The sequence below is a fragment of the Semicossyphus pulcher genome, unplaced genomic scaffold, assembly GCF_022749685.1.
Source record: "Semicossyphus pulcher isolate SPU_LCO1_2020_fin unplaced genomic scaffold, fSemPul1.0.p SCAF_6, whole genome shotgun sequence".
Taxonomy (NCBI): Eukaryota; Metazoa; Chordata; class Actinopteri; order Labriformes; family Labridae; genus Semicossyphus; species Semicossyphus pulcher.
This window is the reverse complement of record NW_027211737.1, coordinates 21,709,647-21,732,668: the sequence shown is the minus strand read 5'-3', so window position 1 is coordinate 21,732,668 and position 23,022 is coordinate 21,709,647. Positions and strand designations below refer to the sequence as shown.

Here is a 23,022-nt window from a genome sequence, read left to right as displayed (position 1 = left end):
CAGCCAGGAAGAAAAAAAGTGTTAATCTAGACTTCGCTATTGTAGCCTTGTTCATTTTCAGAGCGCCGTTATCAGGAGCGCAGACAGACTCCCCAGATGAGTATTATGGCTCTCATAAAGGCCTCCTGCTGGGGTGGCACGGGGGCAAACCGGGTCAGTTTCAAGCAGGGATATTAGATTCATATTTTATATGAGGGGTCTCTTTCATAAGGGCACACACACCGTTCACTTTAATCACGCAATATGCAGCTGAAGTAGTGTGGATAGGCAGTTTTAGTCTGAATCCCTTGCTTGTTTTATATTGGCTGTATTTGTTTGTTGGTGCTGTTTTCCAGGCAGAAACATCCCGCTCTGGAAAGCTGTCAGGACCAATTTCCTATCCTGAGCGTATGAGGACACCTGCTGGACATATGATGACATTGCTTCAACCTCTTGACACCCTCGTAGGAAAGTGTAGAACCAGTTAATATAGTAAAATAAGGGTTTCAATCTCATCTAAATGTGACTTAATCAGACGCGAGAGGAGGCTGAATCTTGTGGGCTTCCAAACACTCACATTACAAACAAGACAACTGCAGATATCTGGGTATTCTTTATTGACATCTTTAGTTGTTCATCATAACCTGAAAACACAAATATTCAGTCATTAGCCAAAGTATGAAACATTTAAGCATAAGATGTTAGATCTGATCGTGTGCCTCCCTGACCTGGTCGATCCAGTCGTTGAAAGCAGACACTCTGGTGAAGACGGTGGGCTTCTTGATGAAGTTGCAGCCAAGACCAGAGACGAAGCTGGCGATGCCATGGACCTCCCAGGCTCCCTCTGCGTTCTTGCAGCTCAGAGGGCCGCCGGAGTCGCCCTGAACATAGAGAGAGAGAGAGGAGGAGAGCTCATGTTTTATTTATTTAGTGGAGGTACTGGTAGACTGGAGAGGAACAACTATGAGAATCACAATCAGGATCATTGTTTCACTCAGCAAAATGAGACACAGAAAACATTTTCAGTGTTTCTCAGCAGCTAGACACACAGGAGAGATTTTTAAACACACTCATTGAATTCAAATTCAAGCTAGCTTCACTGTCACATTTGAAGTGCCTGTACATTTTTGTAAAAGCAGGTTTGACAAGAGTTTCAGATGTTTATGGTGGAAACACAGAAAGAGAATATCTCTCTTTCCTCATGTAAACACAAACAAATTACAAACTTACGTTGCATCCAGCCACGATTCCATCCCCGCCGGCACACACCATGGTGGTCCTGACAGCGATGCCCCACCAGTCAGGCTTGGAGCAGGTGGCGTGGTCAGCCACAGGCATCAAAGCCTGCTGCAGCTTATCAGCTATGGGGCCTCCGGCTAAAACACACAGGCAGAGTCTATTACCATCATCCACACACACAAGCAGTCTGTCAAATCTGCTCCACAGCATTTCCCCGAGCGCCGAATTCACAGTCCGACCCAAATTTTCAATTTTAGGAGTAATCCTCCCCCCTAAAAAAAGTTTCTGCTAAAACCTCATGCATGAGATTTTCATCCCAACTTTGGAGGTTTCTCTGGGTAACCCCAATCACACACAGCTGCTTTTAACACAACAAGACAGTTCACACCCCGAAGGAGAGAATCGTGCAGACATCTTAGAGAAGCTGAGCCTTAAAGAAGAAGAAATAAACACATCCCAGGCTCCCACAAAGACTTACTGTACAGCCTGCCCCATCCGGTGATGTAGCAAGGGTAGAGGTTGGACAGCACAGTGCCGGCGGCGGGGATGCATGCCAGCTGCACCTGGTCACTCAGAGTCACAGGCTCTGACAGCTTGATCATGGCAATATCATTACTGCAAGACAGGCACAAAAAGAAAGAGACAGACTGAAGGGAAGACTGGCAAGCAATTTAAAGTCCTCTGCCAGAGCCAAAACAGGAGGGAGAAAGTTAGATAAGTTAATTAGAACAAGTGGAATCTGTAGTTTTGCAATTTTATCTAATTTTGCTCAGTGGAAAAAGTCCAGCAGCATATTTAAGGCTGAACAGCAAAGTAATACGCCTAAAGAGCCTCTTATGTTTTCTGTAGATGGAGGACTTGTGTCAGCTGCTCTGGACCGAAGTGAATAAATGGAGCCTGAGCCTCGCTCCACTTTTTCACCTGCACACAGCACAGATGACACCATGAAGATATACTGCACGTCCCAGCAGGCGACTCAGGCTGCTCTTTGCACTGTGCGTGCTGCTTGTCTTACCCGAAGGCCACAAAGATGGGGTTCCATTTCTCATGCACGATAATCTTCTCAGGCAGGATAGCCTTGGAGCCAGCCTCTTCCTCCACCAGGTTGTGTTTGCCCACAAACACCCTGTAGGAGAACTTGGAGCTGGGGAGGGAGGGGAGAAGAGAGTTCTAGTTGTAGTGCACAGTTTGATGATCTGATGAGCTCAAAATTATGTTTTAATGTGGAGGCAGGGCGAGGACTGGACGTGGGCAGAGCTCCAGATGACCTTGAGTGTATTTTTTTGTGTGCATAAGTTGCCAAATCCTCGTTTCTATGAGGGTTAAACAGGGTAAAGAAGTATGCACACTTCATAGAGCATAAAGCACATCTAACAGTAGCTAAGAGTGTGCGTGACTTGTAGATCCAGGAGTCGGTGGTTGTGCTTTCATGTTTGTGTGTTTATGTCCTCCGCTGCCCGTACTTGATGCAGTGAGCAGCAGTCATGACCCAGTTGGCAGCAATCAGAGATCCCCCACAAGTGTGCCTCCATTCTCCGTCCCTCTCGTACTGCAGAGAGATCTGCACACAACAAAAGGACATAAAGGATAAAGTAAGAATCAGATGGATGGTGTAGTTTGCTGATTCAATTTTAGAGCAACCATTTAATTACAGAACTGGGGATGTAATCTAATAAGCAGCTGCTGGGCCCATAAGGTTTGCCAGTAAATATAAAAACATGGACAGATGTTTGCATATTCGTGTACCTGCCAGGGCCAGCTGTGGGGCTTGGCATCTTCTCCGTTGACCACACGGGAAGTCAGGGGTTCGATGGGTGGGGTGCCGCACCCGAGGGCTGGACAAGGTGGAGACAGACACGAGAGAGGGAGTGTTCATGAGTACAATGAAAGATTTGATTTACACAAGGTGCAAACTGCATCATTTTTCTCCACACACACATTCACACAAACTTTTACACCCAGAATTAGAGAGCGCCAGATGTTCTTACCGCCAGCAATGAGCACTGAGGCCAGCACAATGGGGATCATGTTGATGGATGCTTCTGCAGAGGGACAGCAGGACACACACACTCTCTTTTAAACTTTCCACCACAGGCAACACCCGCTCCGAAGGCTGTAACGCACGCTCCTATTGGTCGGTCACAGCCTCCTGGGACCAGGATGGACCAATGGTAATGAGGGTCATGACGACAGGGTGGCAGACAAATCACACAGGTGGGCTTTCTGGAACATTTCCCATGACCTTCAGATAGATGTGCAATATATACTATAATAAATGTGAGAGTTTGGATGTATAACTGAATGGTATATATATATATGTATGTGTTTTTTAAGGCTTGAAACACAGTCCAGACAACCTCCAAATCACCTCCATGTTTTGTATATTTTTTTTACCTCACCTTTACTCTTTTGCACAACAAATCCTCCTCCCTGCAACCTGGAATTAAACGCTTGCATAACAGCATGAGAAGCCAACATCTGGATCGCTGCTACTGGCCTGTTTTCTCGAAAGTGTAAAACAAAAATCAAACTCAGAGGCATTGCTGTGACAAACAACAAGGACAATGAGAAACAGATGGCGTCACTGGTGCAGAAAATATCGACAGCCACGTTACAATCTTTGTGACATCTTACAGCGTGCACGGATCTGCTGCGGATTCTGCAGCAGCAGGAGAGTGAGACGTACTGCATGCCTGTACGTATGACCAAACACATCACTCACTTTGTCTCCCATTCTAACTTTCTTCTTGGTGTTTGTCTATGCGGTGCATTTGCTGTTGAAAACCCTGACCCAGTGTTACATGAGGTTTTTATAATGACTGGAATGAATATGTTATGAGGCCTGGAGGACACACAAACAGCTCCCGAGGTGTGTAAATGCCAGAGTATGCAGGCCTGAGGTGACTCGGCATGCAGACGCTGTAAATCTGTCAGAGGCTGCGTGGGTAATAACACATGGCACAATAAAGGTTGGATGCAACGGTTCAGTAAGCAGGTGGAGTCAGGTGAGGAGTCGTCGTGGATATAAACACGGAGTGGTTTCTGTGTAATGATCTTCAAGGAGTTTCTAGGGAGAGAACGTGCATCAGATTAGACAGAATCAGGTCGTCAGGGCCGAGGAGGGTTTGGGTTGTTACGGGAGCTTTATGTCTGCTCTGTGACCTCTTTAAATAAACATTGTGCTGGAATACAAAAAGACGAATATTCATCAGAAAGTGTTAGATAGCAGTCGAGTCCCTTAGTTTCCCAGTTCACCACTAGATGGGACAATTTATCTGTTCAGCCACCAAAGTGAGCCATATACTTTTACAGAAGAGAAACATTCAATGCCATATTTTTTCCATTAGCTGGGAGAAACTACATTCGAGCTTTGTTATGTTAGACATTTAGAAAATCAATCTTTGTAATAATTGGGTTGCAGCCTCTGAAATGGAGGCCAGAGAAAGTTTTAAGAGTAAGAATAACAGACAGAGAGCCGTATTACAGCTTGATACACAGAGCAAGGATGCATTTAAAGTTTGGTTTCATAGTTACATCTACCTTCTTTAGCTTTCAGACTAGCCAGCCAGCGTGTGCATGTGTGTCTACATGTGCTCGTGTGCATGCATTCCCGCCATGCACGTGTGAGCTCCTCCACAGCGGCGATACACAATTAATCGAAAGCTAATTAAAATGAGTCGTCAGATTTGTAAAACACTGTTAAACTTATTACATGCCAGTGTCCAGAATAGATGCCGCCTTCCCATCTTCTGATTAAACCTCTTGTATTCATTAATTTGATAGTGGCCGGATGACACGAGATAATGAACTAAGCTAGAAGTAGCTACATTTAACAGAAAAAAGGTAAAAATAGATCAAGAAATAAAGCAGGTTTTTGCAGCAAATCATATGAAACTAACCGGAAATATCATCAATCAATCAAAACCTCTGATGTCCAATCTGCTCCTGATAGAAACACGTTTGCATGCAGACACATGCGGCATGTCGTGCTGAAGAAAGCAGATCACATCATCATCTGAAGCCCCTTCCTCGGGGGGGTTTGTAACAGGTACACTTCGGCCTGTTTTCCTTTTCAGAGCAGCAGCTGAACCCTGAGTGACACTCTGTGGGAGCTTTATGGTTACTTTACATCACTTTGGGGCAGTAAACACAGCACAGACCACAGCCGCTCCCCATGTGGAGTAAAGAAGAAAGATTTAGCAATAAAGTATAAATATTATCGTGGCAGGTCGGTGCTATTGGCTGCAGACAGCTGTGTGGTTTGTAAGTATTTCCCTTGCATACCTCCTTGTATCCACCATTAGCACCGCTGGTATGTACGCCTATGCAGAGGGAGCTTAGTCTTCTGGTGTGCAGCAGTAATCTCATGTCTCTCCTGTCCATAAACATCCATACTGGTTGCCTTTTTAAAAAACATACAGCTGTTTTTTTTCCAGTGGCTGCCTCACTTGCCACAGGCAGTGTGTTCTGAGCTGCAGGCCTGAAGTAAATCCAAACATCGGCTGTCTGCTGCTGATTTGCTTTTATCATCATCCTTCCTTCTGATGTTAACAGAGGGCTTTCCCTGCCTTCGCTTTTCGATTTTTTGGTGCATCTCTACATTCCTTTTTGATGTTTTTGTTTACCGCTCTTTTATTTCACAGCTTCCCAGCATTTTTTTTTTTGGCTCATCATTCCTGAGAAAATCCCAGGTTGGGAACTTCTGATGTAATTAAATCTCATCGTGACCCGACTGGTCTTCCTACAGATCTTGTACGCACTTGCCAGATTTCCAGTTCTTGCATGCTGAGTGGGAGAGAGACAGGGGGGGCCGTGGGACTGGGTGCAGCCAGTCTCACAACACACAGAACAGAGCTGTGGTGTGTTTGGCTGCTTACTCCTCAGTGATTTAGTTATTTGATTTGGCATCAGATTCATGTACGCTCATTTAAGAGCGGTTTACAGTCACTTTGGGGATCTGTTTCACTGGATGAATCAGTGTCCAATCTGCTCTTTTGTGTGATGAATAAATTAAGTACAATAAAGTAAATTATAAAAGCTATTCAAATTCTTGTATTTCTGCAGCTTGCAGCTGTTTTTACTGTTAATCCCTCCACCAAGAACACCTGTATCCTGCAGTCTTCTTCTTCTACTATCATGTACGCAAAAACGTGTTGTTTTCCAACTAGGTTTTCCTTATTCTCACTTTCTTTTAACATTTAACTGCTTTTTCTTTTGCATATTGTTGCATTGCATCGACATATTTTAAGTTGTGCACACCTATCTGCAGATTTATCAATAGTGACCTGTTTTTGGAGCAACCACAACTATGTCAGATGTGGGAGGCCTGATTTCCCGTTCTGCAGGGTCACTTGAAGTCGTAGGAAGCATGTCATACAGCTGATCTAGAAATAATGAGAATCAGATTTGGACACACTGATGAACTGTTTCTGACCATTTAACACTGTTGTATCTTTCTTTGTTTGTGTATAGATATAAATGCATTGGCAGCAGTTGCTGAATCAGACCACGCAGGGCTGGCTGACAATACTGTTGTGTCTTGCTCAAGGACGTTGCAACATCTCATGTATAGAAAAGTATCTTATGTAATTTCATTCAGCGAAATTGTGTAGGAACCCTGCCTGCAGAGAGACACATGGAGCCTCAAACTTCTTGCAGATACAGAAAATATAATGAGATAAGACAAGCAAACGTGCACGGACAACGTGGACTAAGTGGTCATTTAAAGGTCATTTGCACAGACAGAAACACAGACAGTATCGCACAATAACAATAAACATGACTAATATTGATAATAATTACATAATTTAACATTCTTTTATGTTGTGCATGGCCTCATGATTCACTTAGTTCCCGAAAAGTTGAAGGAAAAATACAGCAAAAGTGTTTGAAATCGTCAAGAAATCTTCACAATGGATTTGACCACTTTATGCAAACAGTGTCCAGCTTTATCAAACTTCACCTTCCCTCTAACTTATAACACAGCTTTAATGACAGAGTCAACACTGTTACACACTCCTGTTTAGTGCCTGGGATTAAACTGGCTGGGGACCAAGGGTTCAAAGGTTCTCCTCGGCGCTTCTATAAATCCTCCATGTTGGACTGATAACATCCACAGAACGACCAGCAGCCATGTCCAAGAGCAAGGAGCCGCAGACACACACCGGTGAGTACACTCCATTTAAAGTTATTTAATATTTTATTAAAGCAGATTGGTTTGTTGATTTATTTATTTCCAAAATGTAGCAAAAGTAAAATCAAAAGTATTTTACTTATGAATCATTGCTAGATTTTGTTAGGTAGACGGTAGCTCAGTCTGTAGGGACCTGGGACCCGGAGGGTGGCTGGTGCAAGTCCTGAAACGGACCAACCGTTAGATTGGGGCTTGTTGCTGGAGAGGTGCCAGTCCCTTTCCTGGGCACTGTCGAGGTGTCCTTGAGCAAGGCACCAAATCACCCACCTGCTCGAGGCGTATGTCCATGTGCAGCCCCCTCACTCTGACATCTCTCCATTTGTGCACATGTGCATTTTGGGCCTATGCGTGTAGTATGTTGAAAACATTGAATTTCCCCTCTGGGATTAATAATCTTCTTCTTCTATCACTTTGTAGAGCAGGGGAAAAAGCGTCAGCATCTGTAAAACCCTTCTGTAGTGTCCACACGTGCACACACAGACACAAGCATTTAGACAGTAATAGTAGCACATTGTTGCATTTCTAAGTTCCAATGAAACATGTTGGCATCTCTATTGTTCCTGCTCCAGTGTCTCCTGTTAAATCAGAGCTGCTGGAACATGCAAGACGTCTCATTAAGAGCTTTTTAGTCGTTCACAGCTTTTAACTCAAAGAAGAAAACCGCCTGACAGGTCCCTGAACGGGAAATATAAAGAGAGGAGAAATTAAAAAGATGTGCGGGAATATGACAGCTCCTTCCAACAAGGTCATTTACCTTTATACTGACATACTGCTTGTGACGGGAGGAAAACAATTCGTTAGAGCAGAGACTGTTAGAGATGATCTACTGTTGGAATTGTAATAATAGAAAAAAATACCTGAAGCTGTGAGTCACAGCAGCTCTGCGCTTGTCTGTGTTTTGTTTCCTGGAGAATCAGAACGCAGCGTTTGGAAACGACATGAAATTCCCTCCTGAAAATGACAGCACACATTCAGGCATCGTTTGCAAAGCTGCAGTAATCACAATCAAACCTCACAGAGTCAACAGTGTAAGAGATTGTTAGAGCCCTCTGCGGTTATCTCTCTATTACACATTCTGCTTTTTATTGTCTGTTGCACTGGTGTCATGGGAGAGAACCAAATTTCGACCCCGCTGATTGGCTGTAATAACCATCCACACAGACCAAACTCTGATATGTAACCTATAAACTCAGCATGGAGCAGCATATTGAACCGCCGTGATTTGCTTCTGCTAATCACGTTACTCTCTTATATGTTTCACCATCTCCACGATGTGCGCTGTTATGAGGAAGTGAAAGGTAATATGCTATTGGATAACAGATAAGGCAGTAGATAGAGCAGGTGTCATTCACAGTGCATGGCCCCGCACCGACATGTCACAGCACCAACACACAGCTGCTTTCTCACTGCACACTTTTTTAATCACACGTGATGTGTAATTTAAGTGATGATAGCCTGAAGTGCAGCTGCAGAGGCGTAAAGGAGGTGCGAACGTGTGACAAACTGTTTGTTTTCAGCACAACTGTCTCTATATTCACCTGATTCATAAGATAACGTGCTAAAGACCCGCCTTGCTAATTATTGTGTTGAAATTATGAGGCCATGCTGACAATTCCAGCCGGCAGGGGTGAAGAATTTTGTCACACCCGTGATCAACTATTTTTTTTTTTTTTGCATTAAAAAGTTGGGAGCTTACATAAGCTCCTCATTCGCACTTGTTCAAAGTTCTAAAGCTGTAAATGGTTTAAAGCACCACACCTAGTCTGTAAGCAAGCATGTGATTATACCTGTGTGCATGTGTGTGTATGTGTTAGAGAGAGAGAGAGGTGGGATAGGTGTGGAGTCAAGAGTTCAGCTGCTTCTCAAGTACACTGTGCGCTATCATGATTATATCTTAATGTTTCCCTCTGCTTTATCTCCGTAGTAAAACAGCCATTCAGCACCCCCTAACTCTCCTCTCCTCTCCTCTCCTCTCCTCTCCTCTCCTCCTCCTCTCCTCCTCCACTCCAGCATCCAGCAGGCAGAGATGTCCAAAGGCTGATGGCTTGGAGAGCGTGGCTCCTCTGGTGCGTTCTGTGGAGGAGACACCTGATCCCATCCCCACCACCATCAAGGGGACTGTTCCAACATGGATCAACGGGAGCTTCCTGAGGAATGGTCCTGGGAAGTTTGAATTTGGGAAAGACAGGTATTTGAGAAACATTACAAAAAAAACCTGTCTAAACTTTTTTAGCACGGCTTTGTTGGCCTTACAGTTTACTGAAGCGGTAATTTATAGGATACTAAGGACAAGATGAAATGATTTACTCTCTATGTAAAGAGGCCAGCATATGGAGACTCCACTGGTTGCAATAATAAGTCAGATTGTATGACTGCAAACCAGACGGAAAATCACCATACTCTGTTGATTTATTACCTGAAAACATTTTCCTGAAGAGTTTCTGGTCTCATTCTCTAATTTCAAGTCTTCTTCAATACAGCATGATGTGTAGTTGTGTTAATGTTTGTCCCATTTCAGTGGGATGACAAGTTGCTACCAAGGCAGGCTGTCAACTGTACCAGCAGTGCCAGCAGTACCACACAACCATCACACTTACAGTAGAAATAAATCAGAAAAATACATGGGACATGAGAAAACACACTACATTTGTTAAAAAGGGCAAAGGCAATAAATAAACGTCGTAAATATCACCTTGAGCTATTTAAAACAAAGGAGGTTTTCACTCTGTTTGTCCTGCATGCACGTAGCATGACTCTGCAGCCACACGGAGCAACAAGCACTCCTTGTACAGCACAGGGTTTGAATCATCCAGGATTGACTGGGCCTTTTTTTAAAGTTGTGATTTTGAACACGTCAGTCAAATTATTCAGAGTGGTACCTGCGCATTGCAGCACATGTTGACTATGCCCAGCAACCCGTTTCTGTTTTTTAAATGAAATAATCCATTAAAAGCTGATAGCTGACATTATAAAGTGTGTCCACCTCGTCCTCCAAATACGGTCACAAAAAAAAACGAAACAAAAATGATGACGGGCCAAAATCCCAGGCATTCAAACGGGGCATTTACACACCAATTAGTGATGTCACGTTGGTTCCACCAACTTCTTTTATACAGTCTCACAGATATGGAAACTTCAATGACTGTAGTGATTGTTTTAGTTACGTCTCCTCTCACCGTTCCTCCTCTACTCTGCTAATCTGGAACAGATCGGCTGCAGGAGCCGGATTTGTCAACAGAGCTGTCAATCATCCTTTTTACAGCATCAAATAACTAATTAAAAACAAACTTGTCAGAAAAATGAACACTTGGACGTTAATAAGCATGATAAGAACTAACTATTATGACAGAAACCATGTTTGAGAAACATTTATTTGACGTGTATTTTGATTTTATTGTTTGACTCATGTCCCATCTGTTAACATGGAGGAGGCGGGCTTTATGACCTATACTGCAGCCAGTCAGCAGGGGGCGATAGAGAGGGTTCGGCTTCACTTTCATGGAGCTGTCATGTCATCCATCTTTTAATACAGCCTATGGTTGAAACCTGCCATTGATTGTCTCAAATTGATTGACATTCTTTTGATACACGCTACAAAAATCTGTGTGGTAAAAGTGAGATGACTCGCCATGGAAGGGGCGACAATGGAAGTAGTTATAAGTAGTGAAATTGCAGCTTCCAGTACTTTAACTTAACAAGGAACCAGCTGAGAAACAGAAGAAACACGATGTGAGTCAGCCAACTTAATGCCAACAGTGCACAGTAGTTTTCAGTCTGTGTATCTATAATGTAAAAGAATTGTTGAGGATGCACAGTTTGGAAATATCCAGTGAATTATGTGAGGAGCCAACAGAGCCATTCAAACAATGTAGTTAGCTGTAATATACTGTGCAAAAAGAGGGGTTGTTTTTTCCTTTACAATTACACAAATCCTAATTCATATACGTTTTCTCTGACAAGAATTACTTGCCGTATCCCCATGGGGAGTAGTCACCTCTTTTTCCCCCTCTCAGGTACACCCACTGGTTTGACGGCATGGCCATGATGCACCGCTTCCACATCTGTGATGGCAAAGTCACCTACAGCAGCCGGTTCCTGCGAAGCGACTCGTACGTCCAGAACTCGGAGAAGAACCGCATTGTGGTGTCAGAGTTCGGCACACTGGCCATGCCCGATCCCTGCAAGAACATCTTTGCACGCTTCTTTTCACGCTTCCAGATCCCCAGTATGTGTGTGTCTTCTTTGCATATTTCCCATGTGTAGAACCAACAGTGCCAGATGCATTATTAAACTAATGAATGCATTCGTGTATATAGGTAATGATGCAGCTGTGTGCCAGATCACTAGAATCAAAGTGAAAGTGGAACAAATAGTTCAGTATATATCAGCCTATACATTTCTTCTCTACTGCTCATGGCCTTGACTGTATGTGCTGTACTGAGCGTTGCTGCGCAGCCTAATGAAAGCCAGTGTTATAGTGTGTTTTTATGGAGGAAGGCGAGTCAATATTTGTGTGTTTGTGTCTTGTCTGCGAGGGAAAGATCAATCTGAAGCATGACATAAAGCGTCTGATAAACCTAGCAGGAACAAATTGATGGAAAAAGCAGTTTCCTGTGTTATCTGTGAGAGTTTTCTTTTACTGATGAACTATATTTAATGCGTTCCCGACTCCTGTATGCGTGAACAGAGGCCACAGATAACGCCAGTGTGAACTTTGTCAAGTACAAGGGAGACTATTATGTCAGCACGGAAACCAACTACATGAGGCGAGTGGATCCTCAGAGCCTGGAGACCAAGGAGAAGGTGAGTCAGAGGAACGGCTAAAAGCCTTTAATGCTAATGCTGATAAAAAGTCAAAGGGTGACTGATCATAACGATGATGAGAACAACAAAGATGACTATGCTGTCCATTTAAGGTGGACTGGAGTCAATACATCGCAGTGAATTCTGCCACAGCCCACCCACACTACGACCAAGAGGGGGCCACGTACAACATGGGCAACTCCTACGGCAAAGGAGGTACCTTCCTTTCAACCTCTATACTTCAACATAAATGTCTGTATTCTTTCAAATATTGTCACCAAATCTAATCCAATATAACAATTTTTTTTCTGGCTTCCTCAGGCTTCTTCTACAACATCATCCGAGTGCCTCCTCCTGCAGACGAGAAGGCAGCAGCAGAGGACTCTGCAGACCTGAATGGAGCCAAAGTGATCTGCTCCATCCGAGCAGCTGAGTCCAGAAAGCCTTCCTATTATCACAGCTTTGGTGAGATGCACATTTCAGTAGAACACACGGGCTGTAGCCTCTTTAAGTACTCTGCATATAAATATACTGACAAGGAATTAATTTGCACTGAGAGAAATTTAGTTTTTCGCCTGCACTGACAGGATGAGTCTGCTCCACTAAAAAAAGAGCATCATTATTTTTCCGTGCTCTCATTAATTACTAATTTGAATTCTCCTCTCGTCCTTCTTTTTTGTCAATCACGGCTCCTTTGTCTCTGTGTTTCAGCTTTCACTATCTGCCTCACTCTATAACTCTGACTCACACGCTGAAGTACGTACTTTCTCCTTCACTCAGCGTCTCTCATAAAAATATAAAATCCATTAAAAAGACGCACAATCAACGTTTTGCCCTAGTTTCTCCCATTGCTTAGCTGTGAGAGCGCCGAGGAGAGGATGCACGTTGTTTGTGAAATGGTGTCGATGTTATGTTTGTTTTTCAAATCAGTTTTTACTGTTTTTTTTCCTATTTCTCTGTCAGAAACACTTATGTCAAGAACTGATCATTTATAGCAAATGGTTACGCAGCCAAATTTGGTTCTACTACTTGAGAGACGTCTCAAAGAAACACAGCAGGAGCACAGATTCTGCTGGGGGGACTAAACCCACACTGAAAAATACGTTAATATGGGATCTTTGTAAAGTCAACGACATCAAAAGCTTACAGCATGATGTGGAGGTTGGGGTATTCAGGGACCTATAAGAGCATGAAAGTATGTGTGAAGAGTCATGCTATAATGGTCACACACCTGTGGGATTATGATCGGATGGTCGAGTCAGCTGATCGTCTGCAGTTTAAGAAGCAGCCATTGATAATGATGTAATAAGTAGATGCAAATCAGCTAATGTAAGCAGCATTTTATTGTGCTGCACCGCCATATTGCTCTATTTAGTTTTGCAGCAGTTGCCTGATTCTATCTCCAGCAGACCACCGTTACTCTGCCAGACTGTCTGGCACCAAGAAATCACACAAGTGATGAAACATTGTGAGGTTATACAAGGCACCACATAATTACTTCTGTACAGCTACAGTAGATGGGGGGCTATGTTTAGCCCCCATTTCTCATGTTTATCTGCTTGCACAATATTTTGTCTCATGTGTCAGGGAACGGTCGGCCATGACGGGTATTTATTTTGCAGACTGACCAGGCAGGAGCGGGGTGGCAGCGGATGTTGACTTCTTAAACACCGCAGGTGTCATTTAAAAAAGGGATTTGCTTCACACCTTACAGGGGGAAGTCACTCTGTTATGAGGCCTGGAAAGTGACACTGCAGAGCCGTGGTTCTCAACTGGTCTAGCCTCAGGACCCATCACAACCTCCTTAATGACAAATTGCAAACCAAATTTCTGAGCCACTCAAATTTATTTAATAAAAAATGGTGCAGAGATGTCTACCTGACCAGCAGGTAGCAGTGCAAGGATAAGATTCTCATTACAATTCATTTAATTAGCAGCCTTTTTCCAACAGAAACAAACCAAAAAAGTGCAACATAAATGCAACTACTGCCGGGCTCATCAAGTCTCATGAATGTAACTGGAGCTGGGGTTACTCAATCAGTGGATATATGGAGTGTGAATAAACTACACTTCTACTGCACTCCATGTCCTTCAAAATAAGAGCGCAGGACAGACTTTGTGCTACAACTTTTTCTTTTTCAAGCACACATCCGCGGCCCACTTTTGGGTCCCAACCCACCTGTTGAGAACCATGTCTGTAGACTACAAGAGGGTGAAATATGAATGATGATATATCATGTAATATGATGAAAAATGTCTTTGTTTAATGCTTTCCTTTGTCTTCCTCCTGCGCGTGCCCTCTGTCTCCAGTAATGTCGGAGAACTACATCGTGTTCATCGAGCAGCCAATCAAGCTGGACCTGCTGAAGTTCATGCTGTACAGAATCCAGGGAAAGAGCTTCCATAAAGTCATGACCTGGGAGCCTCAGTACGAAACCATCTTCCACCTGGTCGACAGGCACACAGGAAAGGTGAGTTAGGATTAGTTTACGGCACAGCAGCAGATCTGCTCCATGCAATATGAAAGGTGAAGTATGATACACACGGCCGTTTGCTGAACAGTCAGAACAAAAAGAAAAAAGTGCAAGCTAATCTCTTCACGCATGGAGGAGCTTTTCCTTATTTATTTTGATGGAGTCACACTCTGATGGTGGAGCCGTTTCTCCTACTCTGTTACTCGCAATTTTCTCATCTCATTACACAGCATACCCATTAAGCATACCATATCAAACTTTCATAATGTGAAGGTGCAACACAATAACAGCAGCAGCACCGGCTGCTGTCCTCACATATTAACTCAGAGAAATCCTTCTTGTTTGTCCGAAAGTCTTCATAAGCCTGTGTGTTTTTTGGTAATATGTTGCTGACTGGTTTGTGTGACTGATCCGACAGGAGAGTGAAGTGAGGTACCATGCAGCACCCATGTTCACACTGCATCAGATCAACGCTTACGAGGACAACGGGTGCTTGGTTATGGACATGTGCTGCGGGGACGATGGTGAGGTCATCGGAGACTTCACACTGGAGAACCTGCGCAGAGAATCGGGAGAGGAAATGGACAAGGTAACGTACTGTACACACTCAGAATCATATTCAAACGCACAATCATAAATGCCCAATATAATCTATTCATGCATTATCTGTACCACTTATCCTGTTTGGGGTTTAGGGGGGGCTGGAGCCTATCCCAGCTGTCATTAGGCGAGAGGCAGTGTACAACCTGGACTGATCGCCAGTCAATCACAGGGCTGACACATTAGCCGCTTTCCCACTGGTCAAAAAACCCGCTAACATTCGGCTCATTTGCTTAGTGGGAAAGGTTACAATGTGCATTCAGACCCGGGTCAAATGACTCTGCAGTAGACCCGGGTAATTATCACCTCGGCTCCGATCGGCATTGATGGGAACAGTAACTCCTTGTCATCTCAACTACAAATTGCGCTCGAACATCGTTCCAAACTTGTTGGCACCAATTTTGATAAACAGACTGAATGAGTAATACATACAATAAAGACCTAAGCACCGTAACATCTTCACAGTTTACTAACCCTGTCTCCGGCGCGTTTGTGACGTCAGACGGTGACGCAGCAGAACAGAGACCAACAGGAGTATACTCCACTGGCAATGGGAACAGAGACAATCTGTATTTATAAGTGGGTCTTCCCGGGTCTGAAAAACCTGCGTCAATGCGCTAAATTTAGGTGGGAAAGGGGTAATAGAGACAGACAACCTTAGACACACTCACACCCACAGGCGATTTTGACTCACCAATGAACCTGACGAGCATGTCTTGACTCTCTGAGGAAGCCAGAGTACACATGGAGAACCCACGCATGCACGGGGAGAACATGCAAACTCCACACAGAAAGGCCCACTACGTCCAAACCAGGGTTCGAAACCAGGAACCTTCTAGCTGTGAGGCCACAGTGCTAACCACTGCACCACCGTGCGCCCAATATAATATTTATTTATATAATTATATCACTGTGCAGCTCAGTGTTGGCTTTTACTGAACTATTTCAACCTCATCGGTTTATCCAGTTTGTATGTTAACATTTCCTCCATCCGTCCAGCTGTTTCGTACTTTACACAATGTCCACAAACGGGAAAAATACAATAAGAATATGAATCAGCAACGATTTTAAGAGCTTCTTGTGGTTCAATGTGTAAAGGCTATTCTAACCAAGGCCGTCTCTCACTCTCTCTGTTACAGTCTTTAGAAGTCTGTCTCTCAGGCAGAGACATTTCAATTGTGTATTATTTTCTTTTATATCTCCTTTTACCTTGTTCTGTTTGAGTCTCACTGTTCATGAGGTTGTATTAAACCCTTAAACCTACTTTTTTTTTTTTTTTATGTCTGTCTGATATTCTTTGGCAGTTTTACAACGCATTGTGCAGAAATCTCCCACGGAGATATGTCCTGCCCCTGAATGTGGACGAACAAACTCCTCTGGACCAAAACCTTGTCACTGTGCATTTCTGCAAAGCCACGGCAAAGCAGACAAAACCAGGACAGGTAGGCTGAAACAGAGAGCAGTATATACACTCATTCCTGTATATAAAGGAACATGTTCGAATGTGCATTACACTGGATCTGGTTTTAGAGGAATAAAGCAAAGAATGAGGCCTATAATCATGATGAATACAGCCAATTCCCTCCCACACACTCTGTGCAATTATCCAGCGTGGTGACACAGTGAAGGTGCTTTCTGCAAGATAGTAATTTCATGACTTACAGCAGATAAATATGATGTCAAAATGAGTCCACCATGCAGCGGAACAGTTGCCATTTAACGGCTTATGTGCAGCCCATACACACAAACACTTTGAATAAAGCAGAAATGTTGAATTGAACAAGACAAAAAGAAAAATATGGGTTTGTAATTGCAATAAAAGGTACATATATTTTTAAAGCAAAGTTAAATATGATTAGCTCATATCTAGAGTTTGAAATGAATGCCAGTGCTCTTGTGAAGGTATCCATTTACCTGCTTTAGAGAATAATGCAGTATTGATTGTAGCCCTAGCAGCACAAAGGGGGGCAGTAAATCTGTTGGTAAGCATTAACTGGGCTCAGTCTTTTGGCTAAAATGTAAAAGTTGCACTGCTCACAGACTTTCTCCCTTGACCCCGCAGGTTTACATGACCCACGAGGAGCTCCACGACGATGAGCTGCTGCAGTACGGCGGCCTTGAGTTCCCTCAGATCAACTACGACAAGCACAACGGCAGGCCTTACCGCTACTTCTACTCCTGCGGCTTCGGACACGTCTTCAGCAACTCCCTGCTCAAGATGGACGTGCACACCAAGGAGCTTAAGGTCTCTACCTTCTTAGGGAAACACCTCATTGTTAACTAGGCCGGGTATAACCACATCAAAGTTCTTTCTGCTGCTCTCTTTCTAACACCGAGGGCTGGATGTGAAGGGTTGGTTTTGTGACATGAAAGAGCTGAGAGTAAAGGGGGTGTTTTTGTAATCTCCCCCTGTCTAGGCGTGGCGCTATCCCGGCTTGTTCCCGTCTGAGCCTGTCTTTGTAGCTGCACCAAACGCTACTGAGGAAGATGATGGAGTGGTGTTGTCTGTCATCATCACACCCAGAGAGGTGAGTTAGAAAACACACCACCAAAACAGTTTACAAAGAGGCGCAGCACACGTCGTCAAGTTCAACATTACTTTGACGGATATTGACATCAGATAGTAAAAGTACTTTCACATAAGCACAGTGGGTCATAAAGCTACAGAGCAGACTTTGTGTTTATTTTTGTATGTTTAGATGACAGATGGTTCGATACGTTCACTATGATTGTGAGAGAGGTCACCTTTCTCTTACATAACGTGTTTAATCTCCTCTCTTTCTGTTTCCAGGAGAAAAGCACTTTCCTGCTCGTCCTGGATGCTAAGACCTTCGCCGAGCTGGGCAGAGCAGAGGTCCCTGTCAACATCCCGTACGGGACCCACGGAGTGTTTAATGTGATGGGCTAGATGCGTCACTGCTCCGAGGAAAGCTGCTGAAATTGAACCAACAACCAGCAACTTTATCAACAGAATAGAAAATCTCTGTTTGAATCACTGTCTGTAAAATTCCTGAACTGTAAAAGAAAGAAGAGCAGAGAAAAAAAGTGCAGACTCATGCTATTTGTTTGTCCTCCTTTAATAGGAAGAGGTGCATGTCCTCTCTGTGTGATGCATTTACAGTCAGATAGATGACAATCTTTGTGAGACAGAAAGCCCAGCACGGCATCAGCACACTGATAAAGTTTGTCCTCTACGCGTTCTTATGTCCTCTTTTAAGATTTTAATGAACAGCCTTCAGACGACTACCTGGACGCCATGCAGATGGCGCCTGCTTGGAAGAACGAACACTTTACATTTTGGGGGTAAAAAACAAATAAAACCTAAAAGACAAAACACACATTAAAATAAAAATCCATTTCCCCTTTTTTTTCTGCTTAAACCCAAAGTGTTTTAGCACCATCGCGCCACTGGAAACGCTATACTCCCAGTGAGAACCCAGCAGCACTTAGGATACATAAAAATGCATCAGAGGAAATTCAATTTCTGTCAAAGTAATGTGATAGAAATGGACAACGTCTGAAAAGCTTGGAAAACAAATGGATCTAACTGGTCGATAGCCTCCAGAGAGTCTAGCAGAGGTCACATCACAAACGTAGCGCTGCTTTATTCGCTCAAAACAACCCAAAACAAAGTCAGCTCCCACGTAAACACGGACATGTCGGAGCCTGGGTGTGAAGAGGTTTGGTGTTTCATTGTGTTAAACTGTGATGTGAGCAGAACAACAATGTGAAGTAGCCTACAGCTGCACTTGTCACTCCAACGTCTCCACAGCTGACTTTACCGAAGCTCATTTCATCGGCTATTCTCTCACATTGATCTGAAGTGATTGATCTGAAGCGACTCGGGGCTCTGCACCTGATACAGGCTCTATGGCTGCCTGAAACCTGAGAGCTTTCAATGATATCATGACCCACATCATTTTTACCTTTTTTCATATTTCAAAATTGACTTTGAGTCAGGAGCTACAGTGGGGAAAGTTTTAAATATATTGTGCAACAGGAAGTTCCAACCTTCAATAATTGATGACTGTAGTACACACAGGCAGAGGCTTCATCTGGGGCTTCTCTTATTACACTGAACTGAATAAAACAGGAGGGAATAGAGCTATAGTGTACTGTTTCAATTAATTTCATACTGGGAATTAACAACAATTGTGTTATTGTCATGTTCCCCGCTAAACTCGGCTGTTCCTCCTCATAAGCATGCTGCACAGGTCTCCCAAGATACACATTAATTAGCTCATAATTCCCAATCTAATCAGTCATGCTTAACCTCCGCGTGTGTGTATGTGTGTGCGTCTGCGTGTGTGTGTGCGCATGTACAGTATGCCCAAGTTCATTAGTACCCCCTCCAACAAGCTTGACCAGCATAGAGAGATACAGTGACCTTTGACCTCAGATAAATCTCAAGCTAAATTATGTGTTTGCAAAGCTGCGAGGCGAGGCAGAGCCTTATCAGCGACGCCCAACGGTCTTTTTAATGTCAAGTATTATCGGATGAGACATTAAGCATGAGGATCAATGGTTAAGTCAATGTGCTTTTCTAGATGGTTAACACTTTGACGGCTGGAATGTGTCGGGTTCATCTGGGTCGAGTTTTAATGATGGCTAAGGACGCTAACTGCTTCTGTCGTTCTGGAAACTCAAGCACCTGTCCACTCTGCAACAGCGATAAACCTGCAAACACAGCATTTGTATGCAAGTTTGTCCGTCCTGCATTCAAGGTGACAGCTTCAGACAGTCTAAGCTCTTATTTGACCCCTGAGAGTAAGCATGAGCTCCCTCTCAAACACCCCCTCCTGCTGTCTCTCTAAGCACAAGTTGCTGCACCGAGTCTTTACTTTGACTGTTATCTGAATCATTATTTTATATCCCATGAATTTGTAATGATATCATCTATATTCACCATATTAGACACACTTCTCAGAGGCAGAGATTTTCCTCAATAGTGAGAACAAAGTCTTCCAGATCCAGATTTGTCACTCCCTATCTTCACGCTCTCGTGTGAGCATGTTTATCTGACGTACACATTATGTGCATCTGTGTGTGTCTGCAGGCTTTCTCCGGAGCACATAGATATATGCTTATTTATGGCAGCATGAGTGCGGGGCCATGCATGTTTGTGTGTTTCTCTGAGGGCTTTCTAATTGTAATTGTAAAAAGAACACAGCTGACGCTTTATGAAGTCAGAATGGAGCAATTAAATACGGACGGAGGGGGTGAATCGTGCACTGTCAACAAGAATAAACCCCCACCCTGCCCCTGTGACTACTGACAGTGTGGCTCAAGAAGAAAATGTGAGGAGAGGATTTATCCATATTGCTCCATCATGGATGGAAATAATGCGGCGCCTGAATAAAAATCCACAATGCAAATGTAGCTGTTTTATTCACAGTTTGCAGCTAATGTTTCTTTGTGTCTTCTTGTGTTATTAGAAATGTCTTCTTCCTCCGGAGCCTCCTGCGCAGGCAACTGTAAACTTTATACAGTTTATGCAGCCGCTCCTCGGTGGGAAATTACTCGAATAACTAAATGTCTTCTTTGTTATACGCTAAAAGAAAAAAAAAAGAAAATTGGATGTGGCTTTGGAAACAGTTGCCCCAAAGGATTTTCCGCCTTTAAAATTGCTGTTTTGCTTAAAACAGCCAAAGAATAGGCCGCTTCAGTGGCTGGAGCACTAATGCAGGACACATGCAGGATACATTCACGGTGGTGGGCGAGGCTTTTCAGTGCCCTCATAATGACAGAGGCTTCAAACTCAGGGGGGAGATGAGAATAAGCCCGGGCCAATATAGGCAGAATGAGGCTGATTTTGCCATTATAACTGCGAGCTCTTTTCCCTCTTGGATGGCAGCCGGGGCTGACAGTCAAACATCATTATGAGCCAGTGGCCTTGCAGTTTGTCACTGTCACGGCTTCTAAATAGAGACTTTGTTTTCAAGATTTGCAAAGATTTATGACATTCCAGGCACTATTTAAGCGGTGATGCGCAACAAAGTCATTTTGTTTAATGTGAAGCTACTTTGAAAGATGGCAGATTCTGTGGGCTGTGGGCTTATTTCCTCTGAGCACACATATAATACCGAGCATTGTGCTCGTTTTTTATCTTTATCTCAATCAGAGGAAATGCATATGTCATGTGAAGTGCTGGGGTATGGCTGGATGAATGATGACATTTTCACCATCATTGAGTCACCACCCTTGAACCTTGTCCCTAAAAATCATCTGCAGATTTCAGTGAGTTGTGGGGAGAAAGCCTGACATCAGCCGTGAACTGAGCGGCCTGGTGGCCTTGCTAAATTCTTGAATAAAAGATTCACTGTGTGCTGGGTGACCAGATTTTCTTGCCATGAGTGCAAATAGCCAAGACCCCTATTATTGCTCCCTAATTCCTTCCTGGACGTGTTACAGTAGTGGCCTCATCACTCCTGTGGCTGAATCCTGCAAGACTGCAAAGACTCCCTTATGAAAAAGATAGTAATCGTGCAAGATGGATATTCCGCATGAAACCCAGAAATTGTTTCACAGAATGTATAGGCTTTCACAGGAAACCCTATTGCAATACCCGAGGAGATCAAAGAAATACCTCCCAGGCCAGGTGAGGTCACTATAATTTCACTGCAGGTGCATCTTTCCTCGGCTCCCTGCAGGAAAATTACAGGAATGCTCTGGTGATTCTTCTATAGGGAAACATTTATTATTGGGCCTCAGTGTGAGCGAGTCCCACGTTTTCCAATGAGAGCATCCACCGCTCACAGCGCCCTCTGCCGGCGCACACAAACTCCGCTTTATAAAGTGCTGTGGTGCCTCGACACACACACATGCAGCCAGTGCAAAAGGAGCGTTCACTCCCTCCACAGGAGCGCACAGATTTTTGAAGGAGCCAGTGGTGGGAAAAGCAGAAATCCGCTCTGCGTTTTGTAGCACAGACTTTCAGATGACTTCTTCTACCTCGTTAGAGGTTTTTCTGTAGCTGACAGATCATTTGACGCCAGTTTGAGGAATGTTTTAAGGGTAAATTGTCTCTAAGGGGCATTTGGAGCGCGCGGTCTGAGCCCTTATAATGCGGAGAGATCAAGTCTCAGTAGTTTGTCGGTATGAACGCAGCGCAGACGGACCCTGAGAAACTGCTTTCATGGATTGACTGATTGATTGATTGGCATTTGATTTTTTGTTTTTCAGCATCAGAGGATTTTCCTTGTCGTAGTCTGTAATTAAAAGAAAAATCGTGGATTAATATTTGGAGCCGAGGATTTTTTTCTTCTTCGAACGTGCGTCTTTAATGAGGATATTGATTTCTTACAGTTAGTCTACGTCTGGGTCAAGGATCCTAAGGGGGGAATTAACCTTTCACCAGGTGGAAATATTATTAGTCCTCTTCTTCTTGGACCCTAACTCATCTCTGTGTCCGCTGAGTCCAACATGAAGTCTGTCACCGTGTGGATGTGCGTCTACAGCTTCCTCCTGCTCTTAGGTGAGATGTGAAATATGGAAACAACATGTGCAATTGTGTGCAAATATCTAATTTATGGCTCATATAGATGTATTCTGACAGCAGTCATTATTCTTGGGGAGCATTTTCTGGTGTGTGACCACTTTTCTCATGCAGGAGTTGTTTTAGGAAGGTTATTCTGTTTTCTAATGTTTGGAGCATAATGCTGAAGGGCGTCACGTTGCAGCCGGATGCTTTGATGTGATTATGTTTTAAGGTGCAAACAGAACTTCGTGTATGTG

At 43.7% G+C, this 23,022-nt stretch overlaps 3 protein-coding genes across 3 annotated transcripts in view; 2 read left to right on the top strand and 1 right to left on the bottom strand.

Annotated features, from left to right (window-relative positions):
- Positions 1-581: 581 nt before the first annotated feature.
- Positions 582-3,246, bottom strand: ela3l (elastase 3 like). The gene is made up of 8 exons (XM_069682626.1): positions 3,207-3,246; positions 2,965-3,053; positions 2,682-2,779; positions 2,234-2,362; positions 1,697-1,833; positions 1,210-1,355; positions 708-860; positions 582-623 (listed from the first exon to the last, which is right to left on the bottom strand). The coding sequence occupies exons 1-8, from the start codon at positions 3,244-3,246 to the stop codon at positions 606-608; spliced, it is 810 nt and encodes a 269-aa protein (XP_069538727.1). The 3' UTR covers positions 582-605.
- Positions 3,247-11,431: 8,185 nt separating this feature from the next.
- bco2l (beta-carotene 15, 15-dioxygenase 2, like) lies at positions 11,432-18,196 on the top strand. Its single transcript, XM_069683111.1, has 10 exons — positions 11,432-11,644; positions 12,101-12,214; positions 12,328-12,430; positions 12,536-12,679; positions 14,525-14,685; positions 15,107-15,277; positions 16,593-16,730; positions 17,351-17,533; positions 17,706-17,816; positions 18,080-18,196. The coding sequence occupies exons 1-10, from the start codon at positions 11,447-11,449 to the stop codon at positions 18,194-18,196; spliced, it is 1,440 nt and encodes a 479-aa protein (XP_069539212.1). The 5' UTR covers positions 11,432-11,446.
- Positions 18,197-22,134: 3,938 nt separating this feature from the next.
- LOC138610178 (GDNF family receptor alpha-2-like) overlaps positions 22,135-23,022 on the top strand; it is a 46,328-nt gene continuing 45,440 nt past the window's right edge. Inside the window, exon 1 of the mRNA XM_069682886.1 lies at positions 22,135-22,762. Within this exon, the coding sequence (XP_069538987.1) occupies positions 22,711-22,762 (52 nt within the window). The 5' untranslated portion in view covers positions 22,135-22,710. The remainder of the gene's footprint in view (positions 22,763-23,022) is intronic.